We start from the raw sequence: 11167 nt of genomic DNA on the forward strand, positions 1-11167 counted from the left end.
AGTTTTTTCAACTCTCTGGGTGTAGGTTTAGTATTCTGAGAGTTGTTCTCTCCATATTTTTACTACTGTTCTTGCCTTCTCATTTTTACCACTCCAGATTACCCGGAGTGGATCAGCTGCTTTTAATGAATTCTCACACACAAACCACAAGCCATATTCCACTGGACATTCTAAATTTAGCAGCACCATGTTTAAAACAGTATTAAATTGGAATGTCTTTACATGGGGCACGTTTTCTTTAATTTGCCCTAGTCCTGATACTTTCTTTTGCTTTGCCTTGCCTACTTTACTCATTATCAACATAACTTTGTGCTGTTTTTTTCCTTTTTCCACTTTGAGAGTATTTTCCCACATTATTAACTTTTTGAAAATATAGTCTGTCTTATTTATGTACCATATTATTTAACAATTTATTTATTAGACATTTTGGATGTTTTCAGTTTTTCACTATTGTAAGTAGTACTGAAAATAATTTTGTGTATGAAAATATCTGCACACATCTTGTTTTCTTAGGGTAGCTTTATAAAGATGAAATAACTATCAAAGGACATGAATCCCCTTAAGACTTTTGTTTTGCAGTGTCAAAAATACTTTCCACAAGGACTTTGGTATTTTGTATTCTTCTCAACACTAGCTATTATTTTTGTAAACATTGTTGTAATAAATGAAAATTGGTATGTTGTTGCTTTATCTGCATTTCTGGGATTACAGAGGTTAAATTATGTTTTGTACTTACTAACCGTCTGAATTCTATGTTTCCTCTGTTTATTCCTTTATCTACTTTTTTCCCTTAGGAACTTATATTTGTGTCTTTTTTAGATTAAGAACAATAGCTCATTGTTGGGGAGGATAGTTTATAATGGTCAGAAGCAGCCTTTGAAGTCAAGACCTGAGTTTGAAGCCAGGTCTTACTCTTTATTGTATCCTAGCAAATAAAGCTTTAGGCAAATGAATGAACTGCTGAGTCTTTTTCCTCTTCTTTTAAAATAGAGAGTATGACCTACAGAATAGTGTTATTGTGAAACTTAAATTTATATAAAAAATTTACATAAATAAATATAAGTTGTTGGACAAAGTACCTAGCATATAGTAGATTTTGATGCTTATTTGAATCACATATGAATTTTTTCACCTGTTCATTTTATGTAGTCAGTATATGCCTTTCACTTTGATTTCTTTTTGCATTTGAGTAAAAAGATCTTTCCCCATAGCGTTACTTTTATATTCACAGATACTGCCTTCTAGGTTTTGTAAGATTTCATTTTATATTTAATAAATATGTAATTAATTCTGAATTTCAGCACTGTTTAGGGAACAATCTACCTCTTTATTTAGATTTCATTTTTCATATTAATTTCCTAAACATAACAGGAATTTGTTGGGGAATGCCTTTTTTGTTTAATTGAACTCTAAATCAGTTCTTTAAGTTGTACTCCACTATTGTATTACTAGTGTTACAATCACAGATGTTAAATCTGATAGGGCAAATCCTTTTTCTGTTGTTTTTCTTACCATATTTTCTTAACTATTCTCACCTATGTATTCATCATATTAAATTTTACAATTTTGTTAGATCCTCTCCCTTCCATGTGACTGTATTAAATATATGAATTTGAGAAATATTGACATCTTTATAGTATTTACAATAGAAGCATAAAGTGTTTCTCCATATATACAGGTCAAATATATCTTTCAGACAAGTTTTACATTTTTTTAAAATACAGAGCCTACATGTTTCTTGATATTCCTGAATGTTTTGTTTTTTACTAGAGTAAATGAAATTTCCTGTTTGCTTTCCTCACTCCCTTCCTTTTTTCCTTTCTATCTTTTTAGTATGTTTCAGAATCATATAGCGTTAGAATTAGCTGTTTCTTCAAGGCACTGTGTAAATTTGATTGTCTTTGGTGGTGGGTTTTATTTTTGTATTTATTTGAAAGTGGGAGCTGCAAGAGTCACGATCTTCTGATTTTCTATTTCTTGATTTAATTTGGCATTCTTTTTTAAAAAGGCATTTTTGTCTTCTCATTTCCATTTTCAAAAACAAATAGAAAGGAATAGATTAGACTATTTTCTTTTTCTTTTATAATTCTTTAATCATTAGGAAATATCAATTAAAACATTCTGTATTAATATTATGAAAGTCAATATGATGGTCTTATCTTAGATATGTATTGGAGAGTAAAGCATATATATTCTGGCTAATACTTTGTGCTTCTTACAGAGATCTGCAGGCAGAATAAGCTCATTCAGGAAAAAAAAGATAAGTTGTTAAAGTTGACTGTTGAAGTAAAAGACAAAAAGCAAGAATTGGAAGTACTGGCTGCAAATATCCAGGATCTTAAGGAAGAATATGCCAGGAAGAAAGAAAGTAAGTTTCCAGTTGTACACATATTTAAAACATCAATCTAAATTTCAAAATGGTGATGGTTCACAACTATTATGTACATCTTGCCTTCTCTCCAGCTTATTGCCAAAAATAGAAAATATACCATAGGGATGTAGCCAGCCACTCATCTCTGTAAAGTGCCTGCGAAGTTAGCTAAGTGAGTTTTATTTTCTTTTGATTTAGAGGTCCTTTTGATTTCTAATATAGCCAGAGTAATAATGAAATTGATATGGGAGTTTAGTTAAGCATAGTGGGAGATAGTTTCACTAAATAAGATTTGCCTGGGAGAAGCCATAGTGTAATTTATGCAACAGATTTATTGATCACACATGCTCTGCCAGGAACCATTAAGCATGCTCTTTATGCTAGAAAGTCCTTTTGTCTAAGAAACTTTCATACTCAAATGAGTGCTTCCTTTAGAAAGGAGTCTTCTTTGCCCACAAAGTAATTCTCAAGTCTCTTGAAAATAGCAAAGTTTTGTTTTGTTAATGTGTTTTCTTATAGAGTTTGCATGCAACTCTACATTTTTCTCATTTGCTATGTATTACTTAGAGAATAATGTGTTAACTTTAAGAATAATTCTAAACTAGTATGAAACGAGGTTGACTTCACATGAGAAATAGTTATGTTTAAAAGAATAAAATATTTTTCCAATGAAGCAATATCTTGGCTAACTAGAAAAAGCAAATAGTGTCAAAGAAGTCTATTTCTGCCAGCCATGCAAGTCTTGGCCTATTTATTCATGCTACTACATAATAAAATAGAATAGTACCTGTACATATTTACTCACACAGTTTTTCCTTCCATCTTAAATGAACAGAAGCCCCTTTTGCTAATTGGTAGAGATAAAAACTGAATAAATGTAAGCAGATTCATTTGCCTGCCATCATTTTTATAGTTGTTTTCAAGTTTTTAAAATTAATTAGATGAGCATTATTTGTCATTTAAAATATTTGATATGGTGTATTTTTTTTTTTTAAATCATAGCTATTTCCACTGCTAAAAAAGCTAGTGAAGAGAGGTTGAAAAGGCTGCAGAAATCTGTAGACTTGTATAAAGAGCGACTTGGACTAGAAATTCGAAAAATTTATGGTAAGTATACTAACATAAGTAAAACTTAGGAGATTATAAAGGCGGATTATAAAGATGTGTCGTTTCTTAAGTAGAGAATTAAATAATTTTTTTTTCAAAGTAAAAATATATCATAGGAAATGACATATTTTATCACCCTAACATAATTACTGATGCTTTGGTTATATATCATCTAGTGTTTTAATAAATGCATTTTTTGGCATGGTTGCCAATGTGCAGGTATTTTTTGTTCCTTGTTTGTTTTGGTATTGTATGATTAGCATTTCTTCAGTTGTTATAGCCTGCATAGTGGTAAGTTTAAAATGGTGGTGAAATAGTTCTTTCCATTAATGTATCATGATTTATTTAGTCTTTTATCTGTTTTAACACATGCGTTGCTTCTAACTTAGCCTTTGGATCTTGCCTGTTATTTAGTTTTAGAAGTACTGTGGTGAATGTAGACTTCTTCATTCTTTTGTATAATTTCTATGGCATTCCCAGAGGGGTATTACCAGGTTAAAGCATTTAAGTATTATAATGGTCATTATGTGTTTACAGCACTACTTATTGTGTCGGGAGTCCCCAGGATCACTGTCAGGTTTGGTGGTTTGCCAGAAAGACTTATAGGATTCAGCATATAGTCATATTCATGGCTCAGATTTATTGCAGAAAGGATACAAAACAAATCCGCCCAAAAAGGTTTATGGGCAAAGTCTAGAGGAAACAATGTTATCAGGTGCAAGTTTTCAACAGTCCTAAACCAGTGAAGTCACACAGGATGTGTAAATTCTTCAGCACTGAATTGTGACAGTATATGTGAAGTGCTGTCTCCCAGGGAAGCTTATTGGAGGCTCTTGAAGCTTGTGTTGGTTTTCCCTGAACTTCACTCCATGCATCTTTTCCCTTTGCTGATTCTGCTGTACCCTTTCGCTATAATAAATCAGAGCCCTGAGGATGACCATATGTTGAGCCCTATGAGTTCTATTGAATCTTCAAACCTGAGGTGGTCTTGGGGACCTCTAGCACACCAGCCAGGGACCATCCTTGCAAGCAGACCTTTCTAAGATTCTGAGGATAGCAGTCCTTTTGTGTCCAGTTTATTGCCCTTGGCATAACATTTTCACGGTTTATTCATGTTGTGGCATGTGTCAAGTTCATTCCTCTTCATTGAATAGTATTCCATTGTATGTGTATATGTATAACACATCTTGTTTATCCATTCGTCTATTGGTGGACACTGCTATTGTCACCTTTTGGCTACTATAAAAAATGAATGCTGCTGTGAACATGGGTATAGTTACCTATTTGAGTCTCTATTTTCATTTTTTAAGAGTATATACCAAGCAATGGAAATGCTGGATCATATTGTAATTCTTTGTTTAAACTTTCAGGGAACTGCCCAACTATTTTGCACAGCAGTAGCACTATTTTACTTTCCCACTAGCAATATTAAAGGGTTCTGATTTCTTTACATCTTCATCAACACTTTTGTTGTTGTTGTTGTTATAGCTGTCTTAGTAGGTTTGAAATGGTATCTCATTGTAGTTTTGGTTTGCAGTTCCCCAGTGATTAGTAGTGTTGAGCATCTTTTCATGTGTTTATTGGTAAGTTTAAAATGGTGTATCTATTGTATCTATTCTTTGGAGGAATGTCTTTGTAGGTCCTTAGTCCATTTTTGAATTGGGTTGTTCTTTTTGTTGTCCAGTTGTAGGAGTTTTTTATACATCCTATGTGTTAAACTCATATCAGAGATATGATTTGCAAATATTTTCTCTTATTCTGTGTTATCTTTTTTCTCTCTTGGTATTGTTCTTTAAAGGCCAAGTTTTTAATTTTGATCAAGTCCAATTTATTTTTTTCTTTTGTTGTTTGTGCCTTTATTGTCACTTAAACTACAATACATTTTAAAACTAATTTGTATCTTGTACATTTGGAGACATTGGTTAAGTGAATATATATACTTAGCAGTATAGATAACTGATCAGAGACAGAGATAAGAAAGCTCATCTCCATTGAAAGCTTTGGTACAATAAAATATTCTGATATTAAATAGATAATCTTTTTTTTCAGGTGATAAATTGCAGTTTATATTCACTAATATTGACCCAAAGCATCCTGATAGCCCATTTATGTTTTGCCTGCACCTAAATGAAGCAAGGGACTATGAAGGTATTTCCTCCTCTCTATAACTGGCATTTAAGATTGGCATCCCAAAATGTTATTTGAATTGGAATATAAAGTAATACGAAGGAAGTAATATTCCCACAAGCTATTGTTTTCTAGTCTTGTTTTTTTACGATATTCTAAAGGCTATAACAATAGTTTTGATTTATAGATATTATAATAATATTTTTTCCCAAAAATCAATTTTACAGAATTACTCTATCCTATATATTGATAATTTAGCCAAGTTACTGATTCTGTAGCAGGTTTTTGATTTATGGAGAACATATGTGATTGCTGATAGTGTTACTAAGAAGAAAATGGAAATATATTTATCTCTTTTTTTATTCTAATTACCCTTTTAAAGTAATTTATTGGAATTCAGGAAATGGTTCTCAGCTTTTTATACCTGTGGTTTCATATTAAAGCATCTATAGGAGATACACACTCAGGTGAACAGCTTAGTTGGCTCCCTAATATGCCCTGATGACTCAATTCCTACTCCAATGGAATTTATATTTTCGGAATCAGATTCATATACAAATATTTGGCTTTTTCTCTCTATATAGACATCTTCTAATTTAATGAGTACCGAATTTTAAAAAGCAATCTCAAAAAACCTCTTACCTAGCTTTTTAATTTTCTTTAAGTTGGATATCCTTTATTGCTACTTACTTTCATAGTATTTGATAGTGTATTAAAATAGAAACTACAGTTTAGTCTTGGACCAAGTACTCTTTTCTGTTGTTTCTCTGCTTGGTCATGGGCCTGTTTCCTAAGCAGTCTCTACCAAAGAGCGGGATATCTGCTACAGTCGAATTTCTTCCTCTTGAACAAGGGACAAGATTAATAGTAGGGAACGCTGGATCATTTCTTTTGACTGCCCTCTCTGGAGACTTGCTTGCTCCCAATATGTACCACCTGGTACAACTACATAAGAGTTACATACTGTTATTTGTGACTTGGAGTATCACTTGTTTAGTAGGCAATGCAAATACAACTTTTGGAATAGCAATCACATTTTCAAATGACTTCCATTTCATTTGTGAAACTTTAGGTTTTTTTCTCCGTAATTGTAAATATTAAGGGTTGGCATTGAAAGTTGTTCTTTTTTGATCCAGTGGTCAGAAACTAGAAGTCAGGCTAAAGTTTTGCAGAGTAAACTTACTTAACAGTTAAAAAAAAAAACCTGTTAAAACAGTGTAAATAGTTAAAATATATAGGAAAGATGATGGGAAATGGCGTTCTGTTTTTTATCATTAAGCTCTTCAATCTCTTGACTTCTGTTTAAAGCAAGACTGTAGTGCATAGATTTGAACATTTAGAGATTAAACAAAGGAAAGTTCCAAAATAGTTAGGATATGAAAATCAAGCGAATCTATCATCATGTGCTCAAAGCAGTTCAATAAAATGGAATTAAAATGATTTGAATCAGATGAAAGCATCTAAATTAGAAATACTTCTCTTCCATAAAAAAAGAAAATCTCATTCACATTGTCTTTTTTTTTTCTTTTAGTGTCAGATAGTGCTCCTCAACTTGAGTGCCTAGCAGAATTTCAAGAGAATGTAAGAAAGACCAAAAATTTTTCGGCTTTTCTTGCCAATGTTCGGAAAGCTTTTAGTACTATGGATTAAAATTAATGTATAAATAGTATATGAGAACTGTTTATTTTCCTTTCCTATCATGTATCTCTTTTAAAAGAAATTCTCATTATTCGTTGTTTGCTTTATAGTCCTTTTGTATTTTTTAAATATTTCTGTGTGGTGTATTTCTTTGAGATATTAATTAAAAACTTAGGAAATAAAATTTATAAAGTCAAATGTGTCTTTTTTTGTTTTTTTTTTGTTTGTTTGTTTTTATGAAAGATAATATATATACACGCATGCAGTTGACCCGTGAACAGTGCAGGTCCACTTATATGTCGATTTTTTCCAATAAATATACAATTAGTCATCCATATCCCTGGGTTTCACATCTGTGGATTCAACCAAGCATGGATGGAAAACAGTATTTTCAACCCACCATTGGGAATCTATATAGGGAAGGCTGATTTAAATTATATGATTTTCAACTGTGTTGGGATTGGAGCCCCTAACCCCTGCAGTTGTCAAAGGTCAACAATATATGTACATATATATTCCTAGGTATATATATGTGTATATATATGTATAATATATATAATGTAATACATAATAAATACATTTTATATATTTGAAATAATATATATATATTTTTTTAATGGCAGGCATGGGTAGTTTATGGATAGCCTGTGAATGGGAATTTGTACAACCAGCACTGTATCTCAGAACTTTCCAAGCTTCGAAGGTCAAGGACTGATAATATTAAAAAGTTAGGAGGCGGGACCTAACCTAGGGTTGGCAAATTTTGAAATGTACTTAGTAAGATAAACACCACTAAATTAGTATCATCTACTATCATCCAAATAAAAAGGAAAGAACATTTTTATCTCACACCAAGAGGCATCTATAGTTAAAGGACAAACCTTTATATCAGAGGTTGGCAGTATTATAAGATATTCAAAAGTTATATTTTTGAAAATCTATAGAACATTTATAACCAGTGTCCATTTTGTAATATTTATACTGTTTGATTGTGATCTGGATATAAGTTTGCCATCTTGACAGTGTATTCAACACAGGCGAGTTCAAATGTCAGCTTGTTCTAGGATTTTGTTTTGTCACCATCCTTTCCTTGTAAAATTGGTTGTATTTAGGTATGCTGGCTATAATGGAAGCCACATAATACTGCTGCAGGATATCTTGAATACACGTAAAAAGCCATGGAACAATGACCTTGGTGCTTCCAGTTCCTCTCCTGCTTCTGGAAATGTTGGGAACATTTTAGTCTGGTTGTCTGGTTAGAGTAAGAAGGAAGTTTCAGAAGCACTCTCCCTCATTTGCCATTCGTGCCTCGGACTTGGCTCAGGGCTTTGTTCATATAGCAGTAGAATTTATCTGAGGAGAATGCTGTGGACTGGTGGGAATGTTCAGTGACCCACCCCGAGGTGCAGACCAGCTTTTAGGAACCACTGTGTGGTATTAGCTTTGCAGAGATAAAAGGCCAATAAACTGCCCTAGATATGGGAGCCTTTTCTACTCACAGTCTCACCTGTTTTAGCAATGGCTTGGCTAAAGGGAATATTTTAACAGCAGGGGTACAGTAAGCAAAACTACCCAGTTTTCCTATGCAGATCTTCACATTTGGCCTTAATTTTTTTTATATACCTACATTTAAACGAATACATAAAACCATATCAAAACCTAACTTTGGTTTTTGTGGACCTTGCTTGATTTGGAGCTCAAATCATATTAGCAGGATCCATTTCTTAGCTGTTTTTTTTTTTTTTCCTTTCCTGGGCTGAGGCCCCATGTGGTAGACCTCAGCAATTTCAAGCCCATCTCAGTACCTGGCCAATCACTAATGACCAGGGAGATAAAGTACATGCTTTGGATTAGACTAGATTCCTTTATGAAACCCTTGTGTGGAGGTAGATTAACCTCCACAGCTTGAGCTAAGAGAGGAAATGTTATAGCTCCCGAAAGGGAAAGACAAGATGTTTGACAGTTACAAAATGATGCAGCAGATGACTAATACAGTGAGTATGTATTTACTGAATTCCCCGCTTGAAATATATCCACATAAAACAAACATAAAACTTAAGGAAAGCTTTTCATTCATTGAGACTAGAGAAAGACCATGTCTCATAACGCGAACTCTTCATTTACTGTTTTGAACCATACTGTGAACAGGCATTGACATGATTTGCCTTAGTAAGAAATTCTGAAGGATTTCACCTACAAGTTAGAGAAATAAAGATTTGTGATGAGAGAAGAAATGGGGAGCTCCTCACTTAGGGTCTGTTCCTCCTCAAGGACAGCAATTCTTCACTTCTAACTGGGGATGGAGGTGGAACAAGATCTGAGAACAAGACCATGTAGCAGGAAGTCACCGGCTTTGCTGCTGGGATCCAAAGTCAGATAGAGAAAGAAAAATTTACTATCCTACCAAAGGGCCTTAAACCATGGAATTTTATAGTGATTGGTTTTCTCAGCTAGGAAGTCGATTCATTCCAAAATGGAAAGTAGTTAGGGATAGTCACCTTAGAATAATAGTTAATACTTTTTAGCCCTATGTGTCCAGCACTGTTCTAAGCCCTTTACATATATCTACTCCTTTATGTTCTATTAACAACTTTTGAGGTAGATATTATCCATAACTTTGTTCTATAGATAAGGAATCCAAGATATGGAGAATTTAAGTGACTTCAAGCCACACAGTTGGTAAATGTTAGAGTTGGGGTTCAAACCCAGGAGCCTTACCTGGACTACACCTTATGCCTTGCTATGCTCTATTGCAGGGAAAGTATAAAGACAAAGTTCTTAAAGATTCTAAACAAATTTGAACTTCTATAATTTAGCTTTTGTGTTTTTTTTAGAAGTACAATGATTAAGGGGAAAAAATGGTAAACTGTTGAAAACAAGGAACTATGTTTTGTCTGGGTCCTTAGAAAAAGCCTCACTAAGATGACTAAAGAGCTGCAGATCTCAGGGAAACAATGGGCAGAGTATTTGGTGTTTAGATCCCATGTGGCTCACTGAGAAGTTTCTAGGGGTGTGGTCATCATCGACCCAGGTATTACGGAAATGGTGAATGGGGGGGCTTTTGAATTATGCCTAAGTCTTATCTGTTTAATCAAATATAGAGGCCTTAATTTTTGAGGTTTACTATATGCCAACCTAGGAAGATTCTGGAACTGATATTATGAATATATTAGCTTAAATTTTAAAACTGATACATTATGAAAATTATACCTTGAATGATTAGAATACACATGAAAGGCAAACCAGACTATCCTATTAAACATATTCTCTTTATACATTTTATTTAGGATATTATGTTGTAAAAATGACATAACAATTTTAAGCATTTAAAATCTTCCTAAAGCATAAGGTACAAAGATGAGATCTTCTTAAATGGGAAAAAATATGCACAAGTAGTAAAGCTGATTGAAATGGAACTTAAATGGGATTGACTAATCTAGTCCACATTTTGTAATAAAATGGAACAATGAGAACTCTAAAATTAAATCACTAATTGTTTAATTTTAAAAAAAGAATCAATGCAAAATCTGCTAAAGTGTCCGATTAATAGATTTGAAGTTTCAATTTTCAGGCTAATGATGATTAGAAAGTGTTGCTTCTCTTCCAATTTGGAAAATTTTTATACAGAGACAATTATGTTTTAATTTGTGTACCATGACAGCAAATTGCCTATTTGGCTATCACTCAGCATACTGTCTGGCACATAGTAGAAGCTTAATAAATATTTGTTAGTGTTGAACACATTATTTAAGCTCAATGGAAAATTACTTACTGGGAAATCAAAATCACACCTTTGAAAAGGGGCTGACTTGTCCAATAAAACCTGCAGATGTGTTGCTGAGAAGTTTAGTAATTTGTAGAAGATAAAGATGGTTCTAAAGGCAATTCTTGATTGAATGACAATGACTTAATTAGATTCTTTCT

At 33.0% G+C, this 11167-nt stretch overlaps 1 protein-coding gene across 4 annotated transcripts in view; it reads left to right on the forward strand.

Annotated features, from left to right (window-relative positions):
* Positions 1-7279, forward strand: part of SPC25 (SPC25, NDC80 kinetochore complex component) — an 11604-nt gene extending 4325 nt beyond the window's left edge. For 2 of the 4 annotated variants that reach the window (XM_011358166.2, XM_011358144.2), the window contains exons 4-7: positions 2222-2368; positions 3374-3478; positions 5528-5626; positions 7137-7279. In XM_011358166.2, the coding sequence (XP_011356468.2) occupies positions 2222-2368; positions 3374-3478; positions 5528-5626; positions 7137-7255 (470 nt within the window). In that variant the 3' untranslated portion in view covers positions 7256-7279. The remainder of the gene's footprint in view (positions 1-2221; positions 2369-3373; positions 3479-5527; positions 5627-7136) is intronic. The other 2 variants (XM_011358161.2, XM_011358153.2) reach the window with 1 other exon arrangement.
* Positions 7280-11167: the final 3888 nt, after the last annotated feature.

Source organism: Pteropus vampyrus, unplaced genomic scaffold (genome assembly GCF_000151845.1).
Source record: "Pteropus vampyrus isolate Shadow unplaced genomic scaffold, Pvam_2.0 Scaffold2, whole genome shotgun sequence".
In the NCBI taxonomy this organism is placed as follows: Eukaryota; Metazoa; Chordata; class Mammalia; order Chiroptera; family Pteropodidae; genus Pteropus; species Pteropus vampyrus.